Source organism: Anopheles arabiensis, chromosome 3, assembly GCF_016920715.1.
Source record: "Anopheles arabiensis isolate DONGOLA chromosome 3, AaraD3, whole genome shotgun sequence".
In the NCBI taxonomy this organism is placed as follows: Eukaryota; Metazoa; Arthropoda; class Insecta; order Diptera; family Culicidae; genus Anopheles; species Anopheles arabiensis.
The window spans coordinates 43,902,316-43,919,594 of NC_053518.1; the positions used below are offsets into that span (position 1 = coordinate 43,902,316).

Below are 17,279 nucleotides of genomic sequence, written 5' to 3' on the forward strand. Positions count from 1 at the left end.
AAAGGTGTTTGTTTTTGTTTTTCTGCTACTATTGTTATTCATATACCATTTGAATAAATATAGCCTTTATTATGCGTTAGTTTTGATCACTTTCTTATAGTTTTTGCCTGTTTTGTTGGACATTTTTGCTTCGCTTTGTATTTTACTTTGCTACTACTCTTCTGATGGTCTATACACAACTTGTTTGTTGGTTGTTGTTACTATTTTTAGTTTAGTTTTTCCCAATTAATTTCAATTCCACTACCGTTCTCTAGCCCATTCTGCACAGTTTTACATTTTTGTTAACAAACAATGGTGTTAGGCGAAAGAAGCTTGTGAGATGGGAACGTTGTTTCGCTCAAATAGTGGTATTTTACCTCGTCGTCGTGCTCACATTGCCGCGGATGATGCTCATAGCTTGCTCCCTCCCCGTGCAGTATTTGTCAAAAGGTATTGCAGAAATAGTTTGTTTTGTATCATACTAACACCTCGATCAAAATATATTATATTATACTTATAATTTCGCTAAATTCTTCCCTTCAAGGTGGGCTGCTGTAGTATTGCTCCTTTGCCCACGCCAATGTTGCAGGAATTGTAAGGTTTAGTTTTTTTTGTTAAAGGTTTTATCTCTTCCCCAAAACAGAGTATTTTGTGACTCGGGTGGATTTTAGCGCGCGGCGTGAAGTAGGAAATGTTTTGCAGGTGTCACCCACATTCACTACTCAAATGGTTGGTTATTTCAGTACTTTTTTTTAGAGCGAGTAAGTTTTGTGAAAGTAAGGCGGCGCTCCGATAGAAGGAAATGTTTTTTTATAACCATTTCGAAAACATCACCATTGATTTATCAAAAAAAATTGTATACACTTCACGGAATCGATTAAAGCATTGCATTATATACGTCTTTCTCTGTGTCGTGTGTCATATTAGCGGTGTAAATATTGCGTACAATACTGCATATACTGGTGACGCTTTTGGGGTGTAAACGGAAGCGAATGAAACGTTGTTGCCCGTTGCATATTAAAACATTCCCAGAAGCAGCATAATTACACAGTACACAGGTTTCGCTAGCTAGCATACACAGGTCGTTTCGCGGACAGCAAAAAAAAAGCAAAATCTGGAAAACGATCAACGGTTCCAAATTCAAACATAAATTATAATTTAGCATACACTCTGTTGCGGAGAGCAACTAGGACAAAATAGGGATGAAACTGTCCAAGAACAAATCTCAGAGGAAAGTAAAACAAAAATAGTACTACAGACACACGGAGAGACACACGGGATGCGCACGGGATTCCTGGAATATATCATAAATAGATAATGTTAACGAAAACCGGGAACCAAAAATCATTCCAAACTACATAATTCCTACAACAAGAGCGCTAGTTACACTTTTAGCACACTTTTTGTTGTCTTTCTTCATCATACGCTATTATGTATATGTACAACCGATGAAAAGGAAGTTAGTATCAAAACTGAACCAATTAATTGTACGATTAAAACCGAACTGTATGCAGCGGACACATAATCTGCATAATCCACCCACACACCACCACCACCTCCTCCTTGCGATGGTGCGATGATTGCGGTGTAACGTAAAAAAACAAAACAAAACTCGAAAATATTTAAATTAAATCACTTTGTCACAGTGTCTTATGTTGGTAGTTTCATCACCCTCGCCCATCACTCTTTCACGCTCGGAATATAACATTTAGCGCAATTTCCCGCTTGCCATCTCTGCATTTTTCCCGTTTTGTGTACTGCAAAACACAACCTCGTCGGTTCTGTGTGCGGGGTTACGTGCTGCTGACGACATGCTTTGTACCATTACTTATTCGTACGCAATAGTTCCGTCTTGGTAGGCAACGAGGTTGCCGGCAAATGCTGGGATGTTTGCGTACCGATCGTGATGGTGCTGGGCTGGTAAGAGTGCAGCTGCACATTGCCAACTGCCGCGTTACTACTACTGCCGTTGCCAGTAGCGCCGCAACAGTTGGCCGACGAGGCGAGCAGCACCGTACCATCGCCGGAGCCGAGCGAATTGAGCGAGAGATTGCTGTCTGCGTGGTGGTTCTGCTGCTGCAGCTGGCTTTGGTAATGATGGTTGCTATGGTGATGGTGGTGGTGAGGATGATGCTGATTATGACTGTTCATCAGTCCACCTGTACCGGCACTGTGGTGCAGATTCGAAATCGTGTGGCTGGTGTGCAGAGATGTTAGAACATTGCTGCTGACCGTACCCGCACTGCCGGGGCCGGTGCGCGACGAGGGTTTGCGAATCTTCCACGCCTTCAGCTTTGCCTCCATATTGTCCAGCCGTCGCAGCAGGTCGGCCACAATGTTCAGCGTCGAAACGCGATCGCTCGGTGCCATTGGGGCATTGAGCCCGCCCAGCCCACCCGGTACGAGTGCGCTCGAGGGCGTACTGTTGCCATTTCGCTCTATTATCAGCTGACTGCTGGGTGAGGACAGCAGCGTTGACTTTACACCGTCCCCGACGATGCCATCCTCTGGCGTGGTCGTTTCACGACCAAAGTCATTCAACTTGCTTGCCGACAGTTTCACCATGGGCGAAACGAGCGCACTTCGCTGCTGCTTGCTGCTGTTCAGGTTGTTATTGAGCGTCTCTAGCTTGGAACCACCCAGCGTACCATCGTCCGGATCTATGCCATCCGCGCCCCCAAGACCAACGCTGTTCATTTGCTGCGGCGCACCGACCGCGGACGTTACGTTGGCGGTAGCGATGGTTGTCGTGGTCGATGCACTTTCGTTCGAGGGATCCAACTGTTTGCTGGAACCGTCCCCGTGTTCGCCCAGCTCGTCATCTTCCAGCTTTTCGCCATGCTCGTCCGGCTTGAGGGTGCGCACCTTCAGCTCCTGCTTCAAATCGCGCGCCTCATCCATTAATCGCTGCAGCTTAATCTGCATGCGCTCCTTCTCGTCCACCTCCAGCTCGAGCAGTGCGTTCTTCTCGTACGCCTGGTTCAGCATCGATTCGAATTCGGCCACACTTTCGCTCGCTACCCGGTTTGCCCGCTCCAGATCGTCATTTTTTTGCTCCAGTTCGCGAATGTATATCTAAAAGGAGACAGGGAGACGGATTAGAGGCTCGAAATTCCATGATGACCTGTTCCTAAGGTGGAACCGCCCACTACCTACCTTCAGCTTTTCGTTCTCCTTTGCTAGCTGCCGAAAGTCGGCATCGATTTTGTTGGTTTCATTTTCCGAGTATTGCATCTTCCTTTTGTAGGATTCGTTCTCGCTGTGCAGCTGATTGACCAGCTGATTTAGGTCGCGGATCTTCTTCTCCTGCTGTTCTACCGTCATCTCCAGCTCGGCTTCCAGCTGCCGCGACTCGGTGGTGAAGTCATCGAACTCCCGCTGCGCATCGTCCCGCTCCTGCGACACCTTCAGGCAGCGCTCCTTCCAGTACAGGCACTCCTCCTCGACGCTGGTGAACAGTTTATCTTCCATGATGGACTATCCCTTTACGGGAAAGTGTCTCGATATAGCTTCTATATTCAATCACACCGAACAGAAACACTCACACAAACACACACTGCACGGAGAACCTCTGAACCAATTATCCGAACACACTGGTGTCGCTAATGCACTGTTTGTTTTGAAGCTTCACACCCAGTCGTGCGGGTGACGGCCCTTCGTTCGAGGTTTGAGAAAAATCAATTGTGCAACTCTTCCCATCCGCCCGTGTGTGTTTTTAACCTTCTGTGTAACGATGTCAACGCAGTACCATACACACAAAGCTAGCGGGTCTGCAGTCGTTCTATAGCGTACCCACCATGGTACTCATTTGCAGCGGAGACGATGTCCCTTTCTGGCCAGTGCCCGCAAGGACCAGTGTCACTGCCGTTCCGCTCGCCTATTTTCTACACCTGAAGTGACGACCCCCTGTACACCAACTGAGGGAGGAGGAAATGCCACCTCGCACGCGATGCTAGTCCGCTTGCGTGCCCCCTTGCGTGGGATTGCACAGATGCACCAGAACAAAAGCACACTGCACACCTCAGAGCCGTACTAATGATGGGACCCGCACATTACATCAGCCAAAACAAACTATCGATATCGTGTTCTGCTGGTGGGCTGAGAGTTAAATGCGTTTTCATTTTTCGACACTATTTATTTCTGTACTGTTTCTTTCTTCTCGTTTTTTTTGTTATCCTCGCAAAAACACAAAATGAAAACTGATGCCACTGACAGCGTCACTTTGGCACAAGCTGATTACACGCAAGGTAGGGGTATGCAGTTTGTCAACCAAGGTGCATATAGGAAGCAGTGCTTTGATTCAAATTTTAGCCCAAATGTCGTTATCTGAGCTAAATTCGACTATTTTTTCCAAAATGATTAATTATCGTAGGAAATGGCACGGCAAATGAAAAAAATCTTCATCAGAAGATATTTCAAACATAGTAAATGGAACTATTGTATTGAATAGATACCCAGTATTGTAACTATTCTTCTTCTATAGCACAACAACCATTATTGGTTGGGCGTGTACTGGGCTTGCCTTTCATTGACTTATTCATTACCCATAGTAGGATAGTCAATCCTACGTATGATGGCACGGTCCTTTCGGGGTTCGAACCCATGGCGGGCATGTTTTTAAGAACCGTAAGATATAAGAACCGTATCATTTGCACAATGGCGGAATATATAAGTGGCGAAATATAAAACCAAGTCATGGTTTAGTAAGAGTTTCATCAATTTTAATTTGAAAAAAAAAAGACGCTGCATTGTACTTATTCTACTCGGGTTCACTCAAACATTTGTAATTAATTGTATCAGAGAGCATCTGCCTCTAGTTCAAAGATTATGACCATCGATTCGCAAAGTTTTGCAAAATCATTGCACATTTCTCTCCTCGACGGAGCGGGTGCTGATTACTTCTATGGTCCATTGCAGTCTATGGTAAGGATAGTGAAAAACAAGTTAGAACTGAGCTGTTGGCCATTTACTTTTCGAATGTAGTAAAACAAAGAATACTCGCAGGACTAGGTTATATTTTTAATCTTTAACTGAACATCTAGCGAATTATGATTTCGTTTTTCTTTATTATTTCGTTAAATATTTTTCATTACTTTTCTGAAAAAATTTGTATATATAAATATATAGTAAATGTATATTGTTATTCTGTTCTTCATCATTTTGTTCATACCGTTCACTTGTGTGTATGTGTGTGTGTTGTGTGTTGATGTAAGTGTTTGTGTGTGTGTTTTTTTTATTATATCATTTTCTTCTTTTTAATTCCCTTCCGTTATCCTGTTTCTACATAGCTTACAATGTTACTATTTTCGTAATGTTACTATGTCTCGACTCTGGTTCAACTTGTTCTCTATTTTACTACTGTATCGTTTACCTTGTATAGTATTTTCTTAAGTTTTTGGTTTAACTTTCACTCTGATCCAGCCAGTTGAATTCGTGAGCCACTCCCCAGACCTATATCTACAGTTTGAATGCGCGTTGATGCGGTTGTCGGGCTCAAAATCAAAAGATACGCAATAAGGATGCAAAACGTTAACGTAAAATAGATCCAGAAACGAGTTGTTATAATTTACCCTTCCTATTCTTTTTTTTTGGGTTTTTCCCTCCTAATTGCTGTGTCGGAGGAAAATGGCATTGCAATCGTGTTCCGTATTATCCGTTTGTCTTTCTGATATCAATTTGATGGGAGAAATCTATTTGATGGTAATTGAAATGTTGTGACTCCGGTGGTTAAAAACAAAGTATTCGTACACACGCGTACACTTGCGATGAGTAAAAGGACTCATTTTAGGGTCTGTGACTAGTTTACTTGTTTTGCGTTTTGCTGTTCATTCTATCTGTGCACAAACACAGCTGTGTGTCTGTGTGTGTGTGTGTGTGTGTGAGAGAGTTTGTGCCCTATGTGGTTGTTTAGTAATGTTTAGTAATGATTTCTTAAACTCATCTCTCGGTGGCAATGTTGCTAGTTATTTTATGGTAAAATAATTACTTGTTCTAAAACACACAGTGTACCACGGATGCACTAAGCGTCGGGACGGCAATCGGAACGAAGCTGCCTGATCAGTGGTGCTGTAGTATTTGCCGATCGTAGGATATGCACAGGACGTTAGTACAAATCAATCCCTCCCACGCACGTATGCTTTACAAACAAATTAATTGTACAACAAAACATAAACCAACGCATATACGCGAGCGTCTGCTTTCCAACTCGTAACCTGGCGGCATACCAATTTGCCGGAATCCTTCCGGCGACATCAAAGATATTATTGTTATTTTCTGTTCAAAAAGAACAGCCAAAGTTTATGTGTATTAATTCGCCTTTTTGCTTATCTAGGAGAAAAAGCACCGCTATTACACGCACACATACACACACATACATATATAGAGCCGACGTGTATAACTCCATACACATTCCAATGCCGGTAAAGTCAACTTGCAACATTAGGCGCTATAAGAACGAATTTTAGCTACGTTATTAAAGTACAACTTTTTACGCATCCATTCATCGGCTATCGGCACGCCTTACAACGCTTTGGCGTGCTTTTTTCTCTCCTCCCATTCCGCTTATATGGCAGTGTGTTGAATCTAGTGTGTATGCGCATCTGTTGAATCCTTAGTTCGTGATTTTTTCGCTAATTATCGACATAGGGGGATGATATCGTTATTATCGCGGCAAATATTTCACTAACATGAAGACAGGAAAGGGATTGTTGGCAAATTGCACTAGAAAGATTTAATCTTTCTGCGAGATAAATTTTACTTTGCTCAATGCCAAGATGAATACGACACGGGAAACGTTTGAAGAACAGCAAAAAAAAGCAGCATCACAGCATTGCTTCTGCCTTTACACTACTTTTTTCCTACACTAAGTGTAACAAACATTAGTTTTATGAGGGGATGAAGAAGTAAACCAGTTGCCTGTGTGTACGCAATGCATGAACTCAACGTGTCGTAGCGTAAATGCGAACCCAGCGCGAAAGTAAAGTTTTGTTAAACATTGTCTTTAAGAGCACAAGCGTAACGAACAAATGAACACAGGCGTTCGTTCTATAACAATCACCCCAAACCACTGCAAAATCTTCGCCTTCATCATCATCATCATCATCATATTGCCCTTGCATCACATGTAAGAACGTGCTATGTACATTTGCTGTATTATCATCTGTTTGTCGTCCTTTTATCGTTTATCGTTTTTTTCCAAACATAAACGGTGTATTTTTATTCACTTTCCATTGTGATTCTTCCACGTATCGGTATTGTTAGCATTCTGTTTTGCATCGTTTTCCATTCGTTCTGGAATGATAGTATATTTCCCACTTGTTTTCTTCCTTTCTGTGAATTTGTTTACCATTTCTTTTCATTCGCCTACACATACACACATCCCATCGGATTATACACAGTTTGTGTTTGTATCTAACATACAATTTACGCTTTTCGTCAATCACAGTTGAAGCATAAATCTAAACCGATCTATAGATCACAATTGCTTGTATCTTTGCAGATGGGTTTTCACCGACTCACCAATGAGTTTCATTCTCCATTTAGAATTAATCCTACGATTCCGTTTGATAAAGTTTTCGTTTTCTCATCCCCATCACACGTGCCAACTATTGAACTTCAATTGCTCTGTTGCTTCATTACCTGCGCGACGCACAACTTTCCCGGTTCATTCCCCAGGTGGTTTAAATCATTGACCCTTTTACTATACTCTAAAGCTGGGGGAACAAGATTCCTTTCACGAAAATAGACTTGCAGAAACTGCTGCATGTTATTGAACTTATCGAGCCCGAGCGAGAGAGATCACACTGTACTGAAGTGGTAAAATGATTAGCAGAAAGCAAATGATTATAATAAACACAAATATTTTCGAAACATTGTAATTGCATATAGCTATTATAAAACAAAACGCATTAAACAAGTAAAATTTCTTAATGAATAACAATCGCCCGGTTTTAGTGCCAATCGGTATGACAAACAAAAGGGAAACAAAAAACATCCAAAACGATAATAAATCCCTCTCTACGGTTGGATTTGCGGAAGAAAAGAGAGAATATAGAGCAGTGTGTCTAATAGGGCCTCCCAGTCGATAGGTTGACTGTTGACGAAATTCTCACACACCTCGAATGCTCACTCGCCGTACCACGCATGGGATAGAGGAGAGTTTGTTAAAGCCACACTACTGCTGCTTATCAATACGTAAACTAAACTTGGGATTATCCGGTACGATGGTAACCACTTTCAGTTCGTTCGGGGACTCGAGTAAATTTTTCGCATGGGCAGCGGCCGTATCACAGTCGGTGCGGCGGGAAATCAGCAGCCGGATGTCTGTGTGAAGCGACAGTTTTCCAGATCGCGATGTTTGAAACCTGCGACGGAATGGAAAGGGAAGGGAGTGTTTCGATTCGATTAAGATAAGTGTCACTGTCGTTTAAAGAAGCTACAAACAGCAATTTCAAAGGCTGTGCAAACTACTTACCGCAAATGGATCGCATAACGCAGCAACTTCATTTGCTCGGCATTGCTGAGCTGTTCGATGTTTTTGCCGAGCAGCTTGAGGCTGCTATCGTCACAGGCGAGTATGCGCTGCCGTATGAAGGTAGTGGACATAGCTGGCATATCTCGAAAATCGTACGGCACGACAAACATCCGCACCACCGTTCCCAGCGGATTGAGCAACGTTGCCTGGACGGTGCCTGTGCGCGGTATCGAGTATCCCTTTCTTGGAAGACGTAATTCACACTAAAACCGGAAACGAAACGTCACTCATTTAGCTATGGTTCAGACACAGCGTAAGGGCTAAGGAAGAACTACCGCTTGCTCAAACTTACCACATACGGTGTAGTTAAGTGCTGCCCAGGGAGCTCGTAGAAGTAGGATGCAGCCGGTATGGTGAGCTGTGTCGGACAGAAGCTGCCAGAGGCACCCAGCAGCACTTTAAAATCGGCGACCTGGAATTTCGGACTCAGCCGTCGTTGCAGCAGCGATTCTTCCAGCGTTCCGAGCATTGGTGCACGTCCAAACCGGAACAGGTTCCTGTTCAGCACCTTGCTCAGCATCTGCGCCGTAGGCAGCAGGCCAGCAGTGGTGCGAGCCATATAACGACCCATCTTTAGAGCGGACCCAACGCCCCCTTCCTCCGTCGGCAGGAGTTGATGTCCCGAGAGTGGACTGCAGTAACTGCCGCCGTTCGATGAGTCCAACAGATAGGATGATAGATCGTCATCGGAAAACTGCTCATCCGAGCCGATAGACGAACGCTCTGAGAAGGACGATCGTTCCGAGGGGTACCGGGTGCGATGGTGAAACTGGCGCTGGGCATTTCGAAAAAAGCGTGGCGACAGGGCACCACCGCCCAACGGCGGGGAGAATGGAAAGGCAGGGGCGGATTTTGATTTGATAGTGCCCGATACCGGACTAACCGGGGTCTCTTCAAAGTCGTAACGAAAGAGTCCCGCGCTGTGTGCGCTGTTGGTCATTCGAACGCTTTTCGTAGCTTTGCCAAACGTTCCTGCGTCATCGATCGCGATCGGGGAAGTGGCAGGAAAGGTGGTTGAAGTGGCCGGGCTGCTACCGCTTGTAAAGCCGGAATCATCGCGCGCCAGCGGTGACAAGCAAAACACGTAGTTGAGGTTGATTTTCGAAGATGTTTTGTGCTGTGTGAGCTGCTGCTTTAGGTTATTGGAGAAATCCTCTCCCCTAGCGGTTGTTCTGCCTTCTGAGGCGCTCGTGGCGCTTCCGATGGCAGCACAGCTCAGAATTTGTTTCTTGTGAGGGGAAACGCTGCTTGCAGTGCTGACAGAACAATCCGTCTCCGAGCAGCTGATGTAGAGCGGCTCCTTACACACGGTATCATTCCCTGCTGGCGTTGAGGTATGCGGCCGATGACGGCGTGTACTTTGTTGCCCGCATTTGGCCGATGTTCCCATCGCAGTACGTGAACTTTCGCCGGTGGCTGTACGACGATGGTCAACGCAAACTCCCGACTGCTGTAGATGAGTCTCCTGTTCGACCTCATTATCACCACCGTTGCTGCCGTCAGTGTCGTCGGTGCTATCCTCTTCGGTGGTTTGGGTGCGATCATTGCCGGCGTACGATCGAGGGCCAAGGGAGGTGATCGTGTCAATCACATCTTCCGAGAACGCGCGCCTGTACGATTTCATCTGTTCGAATGTAAAAATGCCATTTCCAACAGCGCCGGTCGAGCTGCTCAGCATTGGACTGTCCCCTGGGCTCAGATTTTCTACGTTGGAATAGGCAAGCCCGTACGCCTCATTCATCCCACGTCCAGAATGAACGTTTTCGCTATCGGGGCCTTCATAATTAGCTGCGCCGTGGCCGTTTGACCCGGATGCCATGGCCGAAGATCCTGGTATGGTAAAATGTCCCACTAAACTCTCCGACAACGTACGACGGCATCCCGGCGGCGTTGATCCACAGTCCAGTACTGTGCTCGCAGCGATCATCGTCGTCTTCTTCGATGCTTCCTTTTTCGAAGAGGACGGGGGCACCTCGGCCGCCGAGGAGAGCAATGGGGTAAGGTTTAGTTTAAAATTATGCTTCGTTTTTTGTCGTTTGCACAGACGACAGTCACCTAAATCTAGCTTCTTTTCCTTACTGAAGGTATCACATTCGCTTGTTTCACAATTTGCTGCTGCCAATTTCGCACCATTCCTCTCGCCCGTTTCGTCGCCTCTAGTGGCTTCTGTATGCTGCTCGTGCTGTTTCCCCCCATTTGCCACCGGAACGGCGGTACCATCCTTCCCCCTATCACGCTCGACGAAGTTGTTGTTTGCAGTGGTGTAATTGTTGTTGTTTAAAGCCACATTTCCATGCACAGTTTTCGCCCTGCCATACCGCTCCTGGCCGTCTCTCTCACTCGACCCATTCAACATGGCAGTTCTTTGCATGGCTTGAAGGAGCAGATCGCCCTGCTGAAGGGCGGGTGCTTCGTTTGCGATTGCACGGTTCCTTTTCTGCGCACTGCTTTCGTCATCTTCATCCCCTTCGTACCCATCGCCGCCGACAATGAAGCACGGTCGACGAAACGTGTCGGGTAAATCGCAACCGCTCACTCCATTACCGTTCGATTTTGACTGTTGGTCGCTACGGAAGCCGCCATCCTGCATGTGCACATCAGCACGGCCCGGCTGCTGTTGCTTACCGCACCCGACAGGCGCCTCTGGACCTTTATCACAGTTTTCATTGATAATATCGTAAGTCCTATAGTAATCGTTAAAATATTGCATATTTCTATCACGGTTTGTGCTGCTAATGCTGCTGCTGGCATGGTTCATGTTTTGGCTAACCTCCATCTCGCGCTGCGCCGGCTCACTCATCGCTGGTGAGGAGCGCGTTTCATTCCCGCTTGCCGTCCGGGATGATCTGGTTTTGCATTCGCTGCAAACCATTGCGGTGGAAACAGTGGGTTCCGTTTGGGTCGCTACCGAAACGAGCGGCGGTAACAGCAGGTCGACCGATAATGCAGCCGTTGCTGTTTGGGTGGATTTCGAGTTGGTAGCGATCGCATGAAAACGATCATCACACACCATCATTGCCTGGTGACGATCGGTGGAGGAGTAAAGCGGTGGCTGAATTGAATTAATAGATGATGTTAATGCATTGCGACAGTTTCCATTGCTACACGCATTGTTTGCCGTTGGTTCCGTGGAGGGGTGGTTGCTTTTGCTTCCCATATTGTTACCCAACGGTCCGATCTGACCGCTCATGTAACAACTTTTTGCCGACAAATACGATGACCCATCGGCAGTTCCGGATCCGTTCCGATCGCTGACACTGGTTGCTCCGCTGCTAGTGTTGCTGCTACTACTCGTAGGGCTCGCATTGCTGTTTCCTTCTCCCACAGCGCCGCCGGCTTTCTTTTTCTTTTCACGCTTCAACATTCGCTTTCTGTACTTGAGCAGCTGTTTCTCGCGATGGCTGATTGCGGCGGATGTGAGCAACATACTGTCCTCGCCACCAACATCACCGTCGCCCGCTTCGCCTTCCATCCCGCCCTCTACCATGGATGAATCATCGTCGTCTTCCTCTTCCTCCAGCTCAACCCTAAACGCGCACCGATGCTTGCCCTTCTCGTGGCAGGGCAACGGTATACGGTCAACCTGCTGTTGCTTCTGCAGCGTTGCACTCATCTTCGCTGCATCCAACGCGGCATCGATTCCCGGTATGCGGTCAAGCCGAGGCAAACTTTTGAGACACACCTGTATCACGAAATTGTCCGCCACACTCGCATCGGGAAAGTTGTGAACGTTCGGTTTCTCGTTAAAACACGCAGTATTGTCGTATGTTCGAATGCGAAACAGAATATCAAGCCTGGCCTGTGCCAGGGAAAAAGGAGACCCTCCGCCCGCTTTGCACTTTGCCGCAGGGATCAACTTTTTTATGCGCGGGTTTGAGAACAGGTCAGGCTCGAGCGATTTTTTTATCAGATCGCTCCACGCCGAAATTTGTGAAAAGTACAGCTGACTACGTATGGCGGCACACAACGATTGGATGGTCATGGTTGCCGGTGATTTGCTGTATGAGGTAAAATAGAAGAAAAGCGCAGATATAAGTATTTCAACTGCGTGGCGCGTTGACTGCGAATTACTTACGTCATCACTAGCTTAAGAATCCATTGCTCCAGGAGTATGGTATGGTTTTCCGGTCCGAGATACACCTCGATGCAAACCGCTTCACCGTTCGTCAGGATGGACGAAAGCTGCTTGAAGTACACCTGCCAGCGAAGACACTAGAAATATAAGAACAAGCAACAAATCGCTGGTATGTATCATCTGCACAAACGTAATGCAATTTTGCTTCGTGCTATTGAAAACAACTTACGTATTTGTTGCGATAGCTGCAGTGATGCTCCGGTCCATCAGCTGCCTCCGGCTTGTTGAGTCCGATCTTCTTCAGAAACTGCTCACAGTGCGGTCCTTCGCGCGGACGCGACGACGCTTGTAGCTTCGACGAAGACGACCCGCCGCCAGCCACTGGTTTGCGGGACTGGATAGCATTGACCGTAGCGGACGATGTTGCTCCAGCAGCACCCGCCGTCGGCGTTGGGGAGGAAAAGTTTATGAAGCTGTTGCCCATCGGGTGATTCTTGATGGGCGACACGGTACCAAGTACATTCATTTTCTCGAATCCACTATAGATAACGACGCCAGCGGCAGCCGAAGAGATGGCGGCGTGGTCATGCGATACCCAGGATGCAGCCGATGATGCTGACGATGCGGTTCCCCGTTCGAGGGAATCGCGCTGACCGGCGGCATTGGAGTACGTTTGGTACAGCTCCCGCTCATGTCTGCGGCCTCCGGGCAGTCGGCTCGGTTCGCCCGACACTGTCACCAGCTGCTGCACTTCGTCCTTGCTCGTGCTTGGGCAGGAAGATCGTATCTGCTGTAGCTTCAGATTGATTCGTTGCGCTTCGTCCGGTGTGTGGCAGCAGGACATCGCCAACGATTTGCCGTGTGACTCGTTGATGGCCAAGAGACTGCACTGCTGAAGCGACGATGCCCCTGCTCCAGTGCCCTCGCTCGAACGCTTCTGTCTGCAAAACCCACCGTCCTCATCATCCTCGCCACCGGCACCTCCGGAACCGGAGGAAGAACCTCCGCCGGCACCACCGTCGCCTGTCCCATGGCCATTGGCGAGAACGCTCGAGGTTGCAGCACACGACGTGGACGGAGCGTGGATCGAGCTGTCATCTAGCGCGGATGATCTTCCCTCAAGTACCAGAGAGGCTATACCGATTGATATCGGTATGGCGGGATGTTTAGGTGATATGGAGCTACCGCTGTGCATCTAAATTGTGAAGAAAAAAATAATAATTAAAAAAATGTAAATACGATTTGCAACAATTTCTTTACTTCAGGTGTGAGTTGTAAGTAAATAAATACTTTCTAATCAATCAAGTGAGCAATGTTCAAACAAGCTTGTAAACTTGTTCCGACCATACTGTGCTGCTAGGTAGCAAATGTATATTTGCCAATGTTCCGAATACGAGAGTGATTGTTGTCTAACGAGGTGACGGTGGCCTTCGGCATGTAAAACCAAGGGAAAGATAAAATAAGAGTTCAATCTTTGCATGCAAAATATAGCCCATAAAACATAAGCCCTCCTATGATCAGAGGAGACACTCTAGTAACAGCACAATACACACCCATCAACCTTCACAAAGTGTAAATGTAAGCGAATGGAGTGAGCGCGAGTGTGCTCTGCTGCAGGTGATGTCGCTGCTTGCCTACATAAATTATGCAACCAAATACAGGCACACACACACACATACCATCGAACGTCGCGTGCGTGTATATAGCCCCCGGACGGACACACTAAATGCTCTGAAGAATAATGGACACACGACAGCATAGCGACACAAACCCGGGGGAGGCAATTGCTTAGCCACGTTTTTAGGTCGATTTCATTTCAATATAGGATTGGAAATTGGGAGGCAGTGGACCTGGCTGCTTGGTGCTTGGTTCATTCCACGTGCCCGACACCACTGGCTGGTTTTGTAGGGGCTGGCAACAGTCAACTCAACGTCCGAAAGGTATCCCCACCTGGTCGATGGTGCTGGCTGCTGGTGGACATTCGTAACGTTCGAAATGACCGTGAATTGGTGAAGACACAACACGAGGCCTGTTTCTGTGCCAAGTACGCCAACCAGCGGGCAAACGATGGCGAATGTGATAGTTGGCAACATTCCATTCACCAGTGTTGTTTAAAGCTACAAAAGTAAACCCCTAAATGTCACACGTTCTTCTAGTTTGGCGTTTTTTTGGTTGTTGTACGTGGCGTTTCATGAGGCGACACACAAAAAGACAAGGAAGTGAAACGTGGATAACGTTGAGCATTCATTTTGTTTCTTGTTTTATATTTTTATTACTTATTTTTGGACACATTGTAGTTAATGCATTGTTTTATTGCAAAACAAGGAATGGAAATGCAACAATTGCTTTAAAATGATTATTTTACAAACATATAAACTTTACTATATTCCTCTATTATTTTTTCTTATAAAACATGTACATTAAACTTCCAATAGTTAATAGACATTTGTTCTTTTGTTTATTTTAACACAAGTATGTTAGAAAACATAAGAAAAAAGAAGCAAAATGATCAATGTAGTGCATAGAGAGTGAAAGGGAAATGAATGCCGAAAGTAGTAAAACGAACAAACAAACACACTCACACACATACACAGACCGTTACGGTCAGTGAGGATTACTCTCGTTAAAATTCAACTATCCGATGGACGGGAAATGTGTTGATGGAGTTAGGAAAATGTGAGCTCCCCTGCCTTGGTCGGCACTTTGTCCCACTTACTCTGTAGGACAACTCCCTTCAATGTATTGCTTTTCCCTTTCTCTCTTTTCTCTTTCTCTCTCTCTCTATCTCTCTCGCTCTCTCTGCATAACGACGAAGCATAAAAAGAGAGAAAAGAGATTAAAGAAGAGGAAGCATTGTTGCTTCGGGTGGCCCCATTTGGGGGTGCGTGTGCTGTCTTATGTATGTATCGCACACACTATGCCAATAGATTCTTAAAGCCGTACTGACGTTCTTGGGGTCTTAGGTGCCTATACCGCCTCATGTTGATGTGGTACGAGCTGCTGCTGCTGCTGGTGGACACCTAAAAAGGGGCGATGAAAACTAGGTCACCATGTATACCTTTTACACCCTTAGAACCTTGCTGTGCTTTTAAAAATAGTTCCCGGCAAGCTGAAAATCTTAACAAAAGAAGCTAAACGAGAATGCATTTAGGGCATTATTTATGGATATTTGGATTGTTTTTAGAAGCGAGGGTAGAAATGATGTGTTGCGAAACATAAATAAGAAATTGATAGAGTTCAATGATAGAGCTGCTTGTGAGCATGCCTATGTATGTTGAATAAATGTTGGAAAGGTGATTAGTTTGGAGTAAATTGATAACACTGATTGAAGATAGCATAATTGTCCCTACAGCCTTAACGGTATTACACTTAAAAAAAAATAAAGGAACGATGTGTCTTTTGACAAATCATAGCCTTAAAATGGGCATATTTTGCACCGGAATAGCGTTCCATCGGAAATACAAACGATTCACTCCAATAACCATGCAATCCACTGTTCCCGAGTCACACTCTATTTTTCCCCCTGCTCTCATCATCAGAAGCGTTCAATTTTCTCAAATGCCCCCGTCAGTAGTGCTGTGTACGGCTGAGAAATCATATGTTTTTTTCTGCGCCTGTGTGCGTGACCATGTGTCCGAGTGTCAAAAGCTATGTGAAAAAGCTCGCCCATGCTGCACAGCACCCCCATCGCCTACCGTTATGTACTATCGAAATCAAGGCAAAGGCGAAAACGGCGCATGTTGAGGTCGAACGATTGAAGGAAGGAGGGTTCGCCTAGGAGCGGCAAGAGTGGTAGATAGCGAATATATCGAGCTGAAGCAAGGGACGACTATGTTGCAAGCAATTCAAGAGAGGAGAGAAAATCGACCAACTTATGAAACCTGAAGCGAAATAGGAGCGAACCAGGCCAACAAGCAGGGCAAGAGAACTCGATGACGTGCGTCACTCGGTGGAGCAAAATCGAAACACAAGCAGCAACATGACATCTTCCAGCAGCAGCAGCAGCTCCAGCATTGAGAGCGGTGAGGTCATACCAGCTGAGAAGGGCGTGAGGCGAAAACGGTTTTCCCTCTTCAATGAGAGAACCGAAAACGCAAGGTTGGAATCATTGTTTACCCCTACTCATAACAGTTGATTTCCTATATACAACAACCCCACACGCGATTTGTTTCTTTTCTTTGTTCATGGCACGAGCGAGCGAGCGAGCGAGCGGAGCGACGGGACTGCCTCTGCTGGTGAGGTAACAACACGTGATTTTGATGGAACTGAAATTGTCATCATCGAGTTTTAACATCACCGTCGTTCGTCATCGTCAACACGATCGCTTAGCAGAGAAGTTTAGTAGCGTAAATCGTTCAAAAGGCTATTGCGATTGAACGCAAAAGTCAGCTAGTTAAGCATTCGTCAACGGTGACGCAGACACAGGACAGGGCAAAAGGGGAAACTAATGTTGCTATAAGATTACGCCAATACCTACATCCAAAACTGGCGAAGATATCCTCTCACGCGTGATTGTTCCCTGACAGGTCTTCTAATGGTAAAAGCAAAACCAATCACGAAGCGCGCCGACGTTCAGAAAGTAATACCAACCGCCACAGTAGCTCTTCATTGAACGGACAGACTGATTGGAGGGAGACTCATTAAGTTTTTACTGCCAATACGTTTAACCCATTTTTTCGTACAAGGTTGATC

General features: G+C 46.1%; 2 protein-coding genes across 2 annotated transcripts in view; both read right to left on the reverse strand.

The window, feature by feature from the left end:
• Window positions 1-43: 43 nt before the first annotated feature.
• On the reverse strand, window positions 44-4,166 carry LOC120899960 (nuclear distribution protein nudE homolog 1). Its single transcript, XM_040306358.1, has 2 exons — window positions 3,136-4,166; window positions 44-3,054 (listed from the first exon to the last, which is right to left on the reverse strand). The coding sequence occupies exons 1-2, from the start codon at window positions 3,448-3,450 to the stop codon at window positions 1,804-1,806; spliced, it is 1,566 nt and encodes a 521-aa protein (XP_040162292.1). The 5' UTR covers window positions 3,451-4,166; the 3' UTR covers window positions 44-1,803.
• Window positions 4,167-4,995: 829 nt separating this feature from the next.
• LOC120902282 overlaps window positions 4,996-17,279 on the reverse strand; it is a 102,245-nt gene continuing 89,961 nt past the window's right edge. The window contains exons 3-7 of the mRNA XM_040310907.1: window positions 12,817-13,782; window positions 12,588-12,724; window positions 8,805-12,510; window positions 8,453-8,715; window positions 4,996-8,342 (exon numbers count right to left, since the gene is read on the reverse strand). Coding sequence (XP_040166841.1) covers window positions 8,153-8,342; window positions 8,453-8,715; window positions 8,805-12,510; window positions 12,588-12,724; window positions 12,817-13,782 — 5,262 coding nt within the window. The 3' untranslated portion in view covers window positions 4,996-8,152. The remainder of the gene's footprint in view (window positions 8,343-8,452; window positions 8,716-8,804; window positions 12,511-12,587; window positions 12,725-12,816; window positions 13,783-17,279) is intronic.

What these genes read in the sequence shown, in the direction of transcription:
- LOC120899960 (XM_040306358.1), bottom strand. Translation starts at nt 3,450, where the DNA reads ATGGAAGATAAACTGTTCACCAGCGTCGAGGAGGAGTGCCTGTACTGG. An exon ending in AGGAGAACGAAAAGCTGAAG is followed by an intron (nt 3,055 to 3,135) that starts GTAGGTAGTGGG and finishes GTCTCCTTTTAG; the next exon opens with ATATACATTCGCGAACTGGA.